This window comes from Salvia miltiorrhiza, chromosome 2 (assembly GCF_028751815.1).
Source record: "Salvia miltiorrhiza cultivar Shanhuang (shh) chromosome 2, IMPLAD_Smil_shh, whole genome shotgun sequence".
Taxonomy (NCBI): Eukaryota; Viridiplantae; Streptophyta; class Magnoliopsida; order Lamiales; family Lamiaceae; genus Salvia; species Salvia miltiorrhiza.
Window position 1 is genome coordinate 34,472,824 of NC_080388.1, and position 11,192 is coordinate 34,484,015.

General features: G+C 37.2%; 1 protein-coding gene across 4 annotated transcripts; it reads right to left on the reverse strand.

Moving 5' to 3' along the window:
• Positions 1-688: 688 nt before the first annotated feature.
• Positions 689-8,105, reverse strand: LOC131012146 (uncharacterized). 4 transcript variants are annotated; one of them, XM_057940065.1, is made up of 8 exons: positions 7,853-8,105; positions 6,927-7,176; positions 6,077-6,200; positions 4,413-4,756; positions 2,576-4,331; positions 2,017-2,276; positions 1,278-1,378; positions 968-1,017 (listed from the first exon to the last, which is right to left on the reverse strand). In XM_057940065.1, the coding sequence occupies exons 1-7, from the start codon at positions 7,939-7,941 to the stop codon at positions 1,307-1,309; spliced, it is 2,895 nt and encodes a 964-aa protein (XP_057796048.1). In that variant the 5' UTR covers positions 7,942-8,105; the 3' UTR covers positions 968-1,017; positions 1,278-1,306. The 4 variants fall into 4 exon arrangements, with proteins under 4 accessions (XP_057796049.1, XP_057796047.1, XP_057796046.1 ...); XM_057940066.1 differs by lacking the exon at positions 1,278-1,378 and having other exon boundaries at positions 689-1,017; XM_057940064.1 differs by having other exon boundaries at positions 689-1,378.
• Positions 8,106-11,192: the final 3,087 nt, after the last annotated feature.

Consider the following 11,192-nt stretch of genomic DNA (forward strand, 5'->3'; position numbering starts at 1 on the left):
TGGTATGTTTATATAAAATTATTGACATGTTCAACGTTTCTAAATTTCACAAAAAAAAATAATTTATATAAATGGAATAGATCAATAATGCTAAATGTAAAGAGAAAGATAAAGACAGTCTGAATGTGTCAATAAATTTACTGAATACGCAAACAATTTTATAAAACATAATAAATTTAAATTTACTGAAGGCTGAATGGGTTCAAAATCTAGCATTTTTATTAATAAATGTATATTCATACTATCTCTTGATTTATTCCGTAAAGTTATTGACTTATTCAAAACGAATAATAGAGAGAGAGAGAGAGAAAGAGAGAGAGAAATGATATGACATTCGGAAGCAAAGAATTCAACCAGAAAAACATTTGCTGCTAATGAGTTTCAATGGAAGAGAAAATCAAAGTGTATCACTGTAGGCCTATTTTTATCAAACAATGTATTGCCACAAGAAAGCATTCAGAGAAGAAGAAAAAAAAAAAAATCAAAGTAGAAGCTCAAAGAGACAAATGTAGTCCAAAAAATAACATGCAAAAAGGAAAAACAAATCCAATTCAGCTGCACCTAATCCTACATCTACATGGTCAAGGAATTCAAACACATTTTGAAGCAGATGTTTTTAAAGTCACAGGCCCGACTTATATAAAATGCGTGTGTGTGTGTGTGTGATCAATAGGTTTGAAGATTCATGTGAGAGTATCCAAAGATAAATAGAGAAACAGTAAGACAGGCAATCCAGAACCACAGTAACAAAATTCTGAAACAGTAAAATACAATAATCCCACACTATTATGACTAAACAAGCCTGATGACTCAAGGCATTATTGAAACTGAGGTCTGAAATAAACAGGAGAAGGCACTCGAGATAGAGGTTCTCTTGTATCTTGAATTATGACACAGCTCATGGAATTTTAGTTTACTCCATTTGAGGTGAAAAGCAACAAATAACATCGACAAGGTGTGTTTAAAAGGGCGCTGCTAAGCTCAAGGTTCGATGAGTACACCGTGAGGCAACAATAACTGCAAGCAGTAAAAGACATGACACATCAGAGTTGGTTGCAAGCTACTCCACGATAAAGCTTCAAGATATATATTTATTACATGTTGCAGTTACCATGTGATATAAGCAAAATGCAAGATAATACAAGAATTAGGACCACAGCAGTCTTACCAAAACCATCAATATGAAATATAGAAGCAGGGGGCATGAGATCAATATTTCACCTGTCACCATAATAATGATTTTTTACAGAAGAAGAACGAGATTAGTAGCAAATTACCAGAAGCCACATCCCCAACAATAGTCCATTTAGCTCTTCCCACGGCTCTTGTTGAAAGAGTGCCGTGCCAAGAGCTTCGGACCAGGCGTATGATGATCATCCTGCAAAAATTGTCGAGCCATTTTTTGTAGTTCAAAGTTGTAAAGGTATTCATATTAGGAAAGTCCAAGAGGCATCAGAAAGAGACTACAAGATCTCAGATATGATCGACGCCACATTGTCCAAATCTGGAGTTGTATGGTGGGCCTCAAATCACAAAGGTATTTAGGCCTTTCTTATGTTAGATGCTCCTAGAGATTAGAGGTGTATCTGCAATTAGAATGATTTCACTTTTTGGGGATTTCACATCCCATTGGCATACCTGCCATTGTTCTAATAAAATTTTATTTCTTACAGAAAAATTAAAAGTAAAAGATGCTCTCATTTAAAACAAAATAATAAAATTGAACATATATAGAAGTTATTAGATGATAAAATATTTCAAAAGTCCACTTCCTTTCGACTGTGAAAAAACAGAATAATATTTCCATCAGATTGAGTATCATAAAAATTATCACGAAAAAGTTGGAACAGGTTATTTAGATCTCTGATCTTATGAAGAAAAGATAGCTTTATGTGTTATATTTACCAAATTTCACATAAGTTGCAATCGTAGGAAAGGAACATAAGAATGAAAGTTTAAACAAAATCGAGATCCCATGTGAAAGCATTTGGAAGACACTAGACTATCCATGCTAACCTTATACATGGAAGCAGCAGATTCAGACTCTACTGGTTGCACTGGTGGAACCTGGCCTTGCAATTGGAAAGCATCTAAAGCATCTAATGTCAGCTGCCAACCACAAAGCGCAAGAGCACTAGGACTGGAGCCAGACCCACTGCTGCTACTAGAGCCTGCTGCAGCAACATTTCCATTAACCCAAGGACAGTAGTAATTGTGATACTTAATTGGATCAAATTCCACCGCTTCATCATAGTTGCTTCCACCATTGGGAGGCCCTAACAGAGTTCCATATGCAAAAATAACTGTCTGATTAACATATACAGGCGCACGCACACAAACAGAAATGCAGATTGAAATTGATAATCGGAAGTGCTTAAATATTCATGCTTACCGCCAATTACAGCACAATTTGTTATACAGTATACTCATAGATTGGAATTGATTATCGGAAGTGCTTAAAAATCTATGCTCTGATCACACAGCAACATTTACAGACCAATTTAAAGTAGACTCACAGATAAATTATTTGGTATGGGCACCACCAATTTTCATTTACTAAAATTTAACTCTTTACCTGACCCATTTGCAACTTGATAGCCTGAATCAACAAAACCACAGTCATCAGTTGTTGGATCCTTGGTAGCTTGAGTAACTTCTTCCTTAGATAGCTCCATGCCAGAACATAAAATCGCATTGCAAGAAAGTGAAGGATGGGGACTATTCTCGCAGGAGGTGGCTCGCATATTACTTGTCTTTTCACCACTTTCAACAGATTCTGCCTTAGTTGAACCCATAACTTTCGACCCACTATCTGCCCTAACTACGGACCGAGACATCAAATCTTGACTGTCACCATGAGGATCCTCTCTATCCACTTCTTCAGGGACAAAATCACCCATCAACCCTGGATCTGGTGCAAATTCACCTGTTTGGCCTTGGTTATCAGTTATTTCAGTAATAGGTTCTACATCACCAACAACACTGTCAGTTCGGTAGATAGAAGCATCAATCCCATGAATTTCAGCTTCATGGCTAGCACCCATGCCAACACTTCCTCCACTAATCCCCAAGCTGGGACCATCCCTCCCATGTGCAGTTGCAGTATCTGTGTTTACAACTTCTTCTTCATTTGTACTGCTAACTCCAATTTCACCAGTACTTCTCACAGCAGCAGGACAAGTACTCTGTTGTGCTTGATTGCTGTAATTCAACTCTGATGTCTCAGCGGGATCTGTGTTTTTGATTCCTGATGTAGACGGCAAATGTATGTCATCAAAATCGCCAGGATAGTTCTCAACGCTTTCCATTGAATCATCATCTGCACTGTGGCACATAGTGTCCATTGCAATGACGGAGGATACACGGGATGGATTACCGATAAGTTGTTCAGTTCCCTGGTCAAATTCATCTTTATAAGCATCAATTCCTATGTCGAAGCCGAATGACCGACTGGGACCAGCACCAGAAGAATCTTTTCTATAAGGTGATCGATGGGGTTCTACAACCCCAGATTCACGAGCACGTTTTAAAGGTCCAGCAGAGTACTGACCACCATCATCAACTTCATCACCATCGCGATCGATGACAGTACCCTCTCCACTGTCTGCTTGTTGAAGCAGTAAGTGTGGTCTGTCACCTGTACTTCCACCTTCATCTAAGTTCCTCTTGCGTGAACTGGGGCCACGTGATTCAAATGAAGCTGCACGATCACCAACCTCACTGCTGGAAGGCTGCCCAATCAATAAATCTCTACCTCTATGTCCATATGGGTACTGTTCAGATGTAGCATTCATGTTCAACCGCGATGAGGACAATCCAGCAGACATTGTAAGATTCAACTCCACCCCAACATTTGAAAGTGACTTTCCTTCACCAGTTGCAGCTTCATCATGGTCCTCTGCCTGCTCCTTCTCCATCCCATCTGCAGCAACCCACCCACTGATGCCACTTGCTGCACTTATTCCACGTGTCAATATCATCTTCTTGCTAGTTTCGGGACCATCAGTGCTACTTGGAACAAAACTAGAGGGACGTGGGACAGTTAGAAAGTCCCATAGTCTCACTGTCGCGCCACATAAGCTGCAATCTAACAATGGTGACCTGGATACACCTTTTGAGTTATTTCCTATAACTTCATTTCCACCATAATCCCTTTTTGTTGAAGACGACAAGGCTTTCTTTCCTCGGCTAGGATCACGGGGAGGAGCACGATATTTTGAAGGACCAATTGAGCAGCCATTTCTAGCTGATTGAGCAGAATGCTCTTCACAATCCTGAATATTTGGGAGCCACCTAGGTTCCCATCCACAAAGACTTATGAGCTTCTGAGCCTGCAATTTGACGGAAATCTCACTAAGAGGCAAAAAAACCTACTAATAAAATAAAAAAAGTAGAGGCCACATATATATTACACGGGAGTATATGAAGAAGACATCATCTCTGGAGTTTTCAGTTCCTAAGAAAATTTCTAGCTTGATGCCAGATTCATTGCGTGCAAGCTGAGACTGGGCCAGCAAACGATCAATTTCTGAGCCCCGAGAAATCCGTATTTGCTCAATTGCAGATGCAGCCACAACAGGAAGGGAGGGAAATTGGAGCAGTCCATCGCACCTATCCTTATAACCACCAATAAGTGCTGATGGTGGAGTTGGTGGGAACTGCACCAGACTTTCTGCACAACAGTTTCCTGTCCATGGGCAGGTAAGCCTATGCCCTTCATCAAGTTTCTTGGAAAATTCTTCTCCAGCACCATCAGCTACAAGAAAAAATTAGTCAAACAAGAGATACGAGACTGCAAGAAAATATAGATTGGTGCAAATAGAAAAGGCTTCATCTGCCCAATATTCCATTCAAGATCATCAAAAAGAAATTTAAAATTAGAGGAACCACAACTTTGTATTAATGTCCTTTTTGTCAGAAGGTATGATTCCAACCAGATCTACGGCGTATTCATCAGGTAAATTCCCCCAAGTCAGCAACCTTAGTTACATAAAAAAATAATAAACTCATCAACCAGATCATATGCAAAATTTTAAGCTCATAGGTTGTTCAATGAGCTTTATATGTTTTAAGGGCCACAAGCATCTGCAAGCCAAATTCTTATTAAGTTGGAGAGATTCTAAGGAATAGTCAGAGTATAATGGAGAGAAATGGGGTTAGAGCAGAAATTAAGAGTAATCACCTTAGTTTATAACAAAAACAGGAACCAAGAGGCATCAATATAATAGAGCATCAAGTTCTGAAGGTGCTTTCTTCAGCTAATTATAACACCTGCCCGCGAGGTCAAAGCTACTTTTGAGTTTTCTTTTAACTTTAAGTGATAAACAAGGACATGACTCCGAGTAAAATTCCAGAACCACCAAAGATGCAACTTTACAAGAGAAGAAAAAACCTATTTAGCGACCTACCACAGAACTATAGTATTAATTGGAAATTCAATGTGATTCACAAGTAATCCTTTAAGATCCCAGGTGAGTCACACCCCTAATAATTGATATACCATTTCTTGTTAGCAACCCATCACGCATTTACTGGGATTCTGGCCCCTTAGTCCATAACTGACCAACTCTCTGGCAACATATAAGACTAATTTTCACAAAAAATCATACTATATTAAAACGATAATATCATCAATGTAACCAAATAAGATGACAATTCAAAAACTTCATACACAGACAATATCTTCGAAACAACTACATACTGTGCCTTGCAATAAGTAGATGTTTGCACGTCAAAGTTTTGTAAGTACAACAATTAATTGGTATCTATATTTTATGTTGAAATGTTTCAGGATTCATGTAACAGATGACAGCCTATAAATCATAAATCATTTAGAATATAATAATGTTCACAAACTCAAATTTTGGTTCTTTATCTTCGAATAAATAGACAATCTTTTATACAAATAAAATGGAGAAAACATGGGAGAAGTACTTATTTAACCTCATAATCAACTAGTATTCAAACTTGACCTTGATCTTGACTGTGAATCAACAGAAAATCCAATACAAAAAACCGGTGATAGCATGGAAGAAACCTTCTCTTAACCTAATAATCAACTATTATCATGATTCACCTTCAGAAGGAGTCCAGGTAGCTGATGAAACAAACTTCAAAATTGCACCACAGGATTCACATTCAACTGTATCAACATCGACATTCACCCAGCCTTTTCTGGCACAGGCCAGGGAACTTGCAGCCTGAATCAAGAATTGCACCCAAATACAGAGATAAGCATATAAACCACATCTAGTTCACGACCGACCCTGACCCAACAGAAAGCTATACAGGGAGCAGAAACTTGAAAGTAAAAGAAAATTCGAATAGGTCTCCACAAAAGCATGCCTAACAATTCAGCAGATATTTTGTTCATTACACATCTGTATCTTGCAGACCAATTTTTGGCAACCCTAATAATCTCACATCCAACTTAAATCTGAACCTTTTTGCAGAGTACAAGAGCAGTCTCACATTCATGTCATACCCAAGCCATCACATCCAAAGGTTTTCAAATTGATAAGCAAACAATTTGCCTTGCACTTATCTCTATCGTTTCCAGTACTAGCCAGCACTAGCAGATTAGCAGCCATACTGATAAATCAAGTTTACAAAGGCTTGTTACCTGTTCATCACTATCTAGAAAAAAGTGAAGGGGACAGCTAATACTTGGCCAAAACCAAAGAAAGGAAATCAAAATATTTTGGTTGGCTAACGTAGGGACTACGATATATTAAAGTTTTAAATTCAAAATAATTAGTACCAAGGCTTGATCAACCAATGAATGTAGTAAGTATTATATCACGGGAGACATCGACAATCTTGAATGTTTAACATGAAGCAGACACTCAACTATTTCTAATTGAAGTTACATCAACAGAGGAGCAATTTCTGAAAACATCATACAGAAGGAGGGCAAGTTCAAAAACCTTGGGCTTTCTAAACCAATTTGCTGGTTTGAATGTTGAGAGACGCCTCAATAAATCACCCCTTTCCCAGGGCCTGCAAGAAGGCTGTGATGATCCAAGGGCTGAACCACCAGCACTGGTGCTCAATGATGTGTGCATGGGCTGTGAACCAATCCGGGAAAGAGACCCTCCTTTCGAATTCTGGACTTGACCAAGCCCATCTGAGCTGCCAGCATTTGTGGGAACAGCAGGAGATGATGCCCCAGCAGAACTATATAGGAGAGCAGTGATAGCATACATGGATGCAACAAAATAAGATTTACAAAAATCATTATGAGAAATCCAACATCATGAACTTGCAGAAAAACTCTCTCAGTCATAAATTTACCATCATTATTCGCAGTTTCTTGTAAGGACTAAGGACATAATTTCCACTACATAATTTTCAAACTTTATGCAAGGAAGTAATATCACTCTGTAGCCCGCACTTAACTTCATGGACTGATATTTTCCAGTTGTGACATGCCACGTAAACTCCAATAGTCCCTTAGTATTCTACTTCCAAATATAAAACTTGAAAACAAATTGAAGGAAGGATGTAAAGCTAATGCAGATCATTTCATGGTCAGCCAATACTATTTAATTCAAAGATATTAACGAAACTCAGCAGAAAAAGATGAAATTTTAGCTGCACTCTTACAGAGTAATTATTCAAGGACTGCAGAAAATCAACAGCCATTACATGCCCTAATTTCTCAGCACATCTCTCATACGCAAGTCGTGGGCACAATAAAGAGGATAAAATCAAACAGACTAAGAGCTCGAGCATAGAATTGAACCAATAAAGACACAAAAAACCGTACAACAAGTGCTAAGATTACATTCGTGAAGCTCAACAATTGCAATTGGGATAAGAGGGTTTCTCGAGAGCACAAAAGTAATTTCACCTGGCAGCGTGAGTGAGGCTAGGAGGAGGAGACGTAGATCTCGGGGGTAATAACGGGTCGCGTGAGGAGCTCACGGCTTCGTCCTTCATCCCTCGCTCTCGCTCTCTCTCTCTCTCTCTCTATCTCTATCTCTCTCTCTCTCTCTCTAAATATATATAATATGTTTGTCCGTAGTCTTTCCCTCTCACTCACACTCTCTCCAACTCTCTCTCGCTGTGAGCGAGATTCCTTTTGCTAATTGAAATTGAAAACAAAAATGGGAAGGGAGCTTAGCACGTCGAAGGCGCGTGATATTTGTTGAGATTAACAATTACTCTCACTATATGAATTGAAATCGCATTGTGATAAACAGCGACCCTATTCGCGTGACGATTTTAGTCCCGTCGGTGATACAGATCGTTTTATTGACTTTTTTGCCATATGTAACGAGTTAATTGCCCTACATTTTATGCTTGAATGAAGATTTATTGTCTTACCTTTGATTTATAGTAATATTTTATGTTTTATTAGTACGTGCTCTCATGCGATACATATGTTAAAATATATTTTGATAATTTAAAAATAAATAAATATTATAAAAATATTAAAATATTACTCATATTATCTATGAGTTAAATTAATTAATAACAAAAAATAATTTCTATTAATTTAAATGGAGTATTATTTTATTTAAAATTATTTAAAATAATACTAATATTATCAATTGAATAAGTATAATAATAAATTTAATCAGTATTGCATAGCAATACTTAAATTGCAAAGTAAATAGTAGAATTACGATAATAGTATATATATATATATATATAGGGGCGCGCTCCAGTGAGACCCACTATTTTTCGTGTAACATGAGTACAATGAATAAGACATATAATACTAATGAACAAAATGTATATATAACTAATGAACAAGATGTATATATTGATGAAAAATAAAATTTAAAAAATTCGTAATGAATAAGACATATATACTGATGAACATGGCCGTATATACTGATGAACAATACAGTATATACTGATGAATAACAAAATTTAAAATATTCTGCTCCCTCCAGGATTCGAACCCTGCGAAAAAAAATCACCCTCCAGATACAATATCAGCCATAGGATTGATAAAATAAACGCACCAGATCGTGCCCTAAATCTCACTAAAATTAGGGAGTCTCATTGGAGCGGTCCCCTAAATCTCATGAAAGTAGCCATTTTCTTTTAGTAAACTTAAAATTCACTCACTCAAATAAAAACTTTAAAAATTATCCACTTTTTGTCTTAAATGACTAAACTTTCCCAAAGATTAAAATTAAAAAATTACTCACAAATACATCACAAATATACTACACATTTTCAAAAGAAATATCTCTATCTCTCTCTCTCTCCTCTCTTTTTTTGTGCGTACAGACTCACTATCATCTCTCTCTATCGCTATGCACACACTGTCTCTCTCTCTCTCTCTCTCTCTCTCTCTCTCTCTCTCTCTCTCTCCTCTCTCTCATCTCTCTCATGCTCTCTCTCATCGCATGTCCACCATTATCGCGCACGAGATCTTCGTCTCTGCTGTAGATCTACGGCGGCGACGGGCTGTGTACTGTAGATGAGGCATTCAAAGTGGCGCTTGTAGTAGTGGTCGGGGAGGGTCAGGATTCCAAGCAGTACTCAGATCTCGTCGTTGTTCGTTGTTGGCGATGAATTTTCCGAATTGATGGCGCATTTGTGCAATTTGATGAGGCTTCGTTGATGAAGGCGATGATGCAGAGGAAGACGACGAGGAAGAAGCATGGCACGATGAGTCGCCAACTCTTCATTGTTGTGGAAACATCAACTTATGAAGAAAATTAAATTTGGTTGATTTAAAGGTTTTTGTGTTGGTGATATGTGTTGTGGAGTTGAGGAAATTGACTTTTACTTTTAAGAGAGAGGTAAAAGTCATTAACCGAGAAAATAAAATATGGTTTATGAATTCAAAATTTGATGTTCTTGAATTCACAATTAGATTTATGAATTCATAATTTAATGTTCTTGAATTCACAACTAACTTGATGAATTCAAAATTGAATTACCAGCGTTGGTTGTGAATTCAAACCAATAAAACTTGAATTTACAACCAAAACTATTTTCTAGTTGTGAATTCACAACCAACACTATTTATAGTTGTGAATTCACGACTAACACTATTATTAGTTGTGAATTCAAACTTTAAAACTTGAATTCACAACCAATACTAGCTATTCAGTTGTGAATTCGAGTTTCAAAGCTTGAATTCACAACCAAAATTAGGGCTGTAAATTCGGGTTGCGGGTATCGGTACCCGATACCCGCAAAATTGAAGAGGAGGGTCGGGTGTGGGTATCAAATCCTCAAAAATCGCGGGTAGAGGGTACCCTCGGGTATACCCGCGGATACCCGCATACCCGCAATATAATATGTAAAAATTAAAATTAAATAATTTTATTTAGGAATTTTAGGAATTAACCCCCAAAAATTTTATTTAGGAATTAACCCTCGTTGTGCTTGTTTGTTAGCTGTTTATTTATTATTTATTCGTCACTGATTTTATGGATAATCAATTAAATAGAAAGGATATTTCAATTTTTTTTGTGAAATGCGAGACAAAATACCCTCTCGCGGGACAAAATACCCTCTAGCAGGACAAAAAACTCGCAAAATTACAATAATAAAAAAAATTGCAGGACTGTGAGGGTACCCTCATACCCGCATCGGGTATCCGTTGCGGTTATTCGGGTACCCGCAACATGCAGGAGGGTGGGGTTTTAGGCGAATTTTGTCCCGCAGGTACCCGCATTTTGCGGGTAGGGTACCCGCAGGTACCTGAATTTACAGCCCTAACTAAAATTAATGATAGTTGTGAATTCGCGGGTATTTTTTAAATTTTTATATGCAAGGGTAAAATGGTAAGTGTGGATATATTTTTATTTTTTATTTTAGTGGGTAATTTTTAAGTTTACTAAAAGAAATAGGCTATTTTCAAAATCCACTCATATATATATATATATATAGAGAGAGAGAGAGAAAGGTTAAACAGATAATGATAAGTATTTAGAGAAAGGAGAATTAATCTGGATCATCCAATCTAACAAATCTAATGGTCAGTTTTTTATCTGTATATTTTCTATTATTATAACCGAAAAGGCTACTATTGTCATTTGATATTTTCGGCCATCATGATTTAAGTGAAACAAATCTTAAATTATCTATTTTATTTTGGTAAGATTTGATTCTTCCATATCTCTTCAATTTTCTTTTATCGTAAAATCTCTACGTCCGATACCTATCTTTGACTCAAAACCTAAACTACGAATGAGAGGGGAAGTGCAGTTTATTGAGTG

What these genes read in the sequence shown, in the direction of transcription:
- LOC131012146 (XM_057940063.1), bottom strand. Translation starts at nt 7,941, where the DNA reads ATGAAGGACGAAGCCGTGAGCTCCTCACGCGACCCGTTATTACCCCCG. An exon ending in AGCCTCACTCACGCTGCCAG is followed by an intron (nt 7,177 to 7,852) that starts GTGAAATTACTT and finishes TCTCCTATATAG; the next exon opens with TTCTGCTGGGGCATCATCTC. An exon ending in TCTTCTTCATATACTCCCGT is followed by an intron (nt 4,332 to 4,412) that starts GTAATATATATG and finishes GTCAAATTGCAG; the next exon opens with GCTCAGAAGCTCATAAGTCT.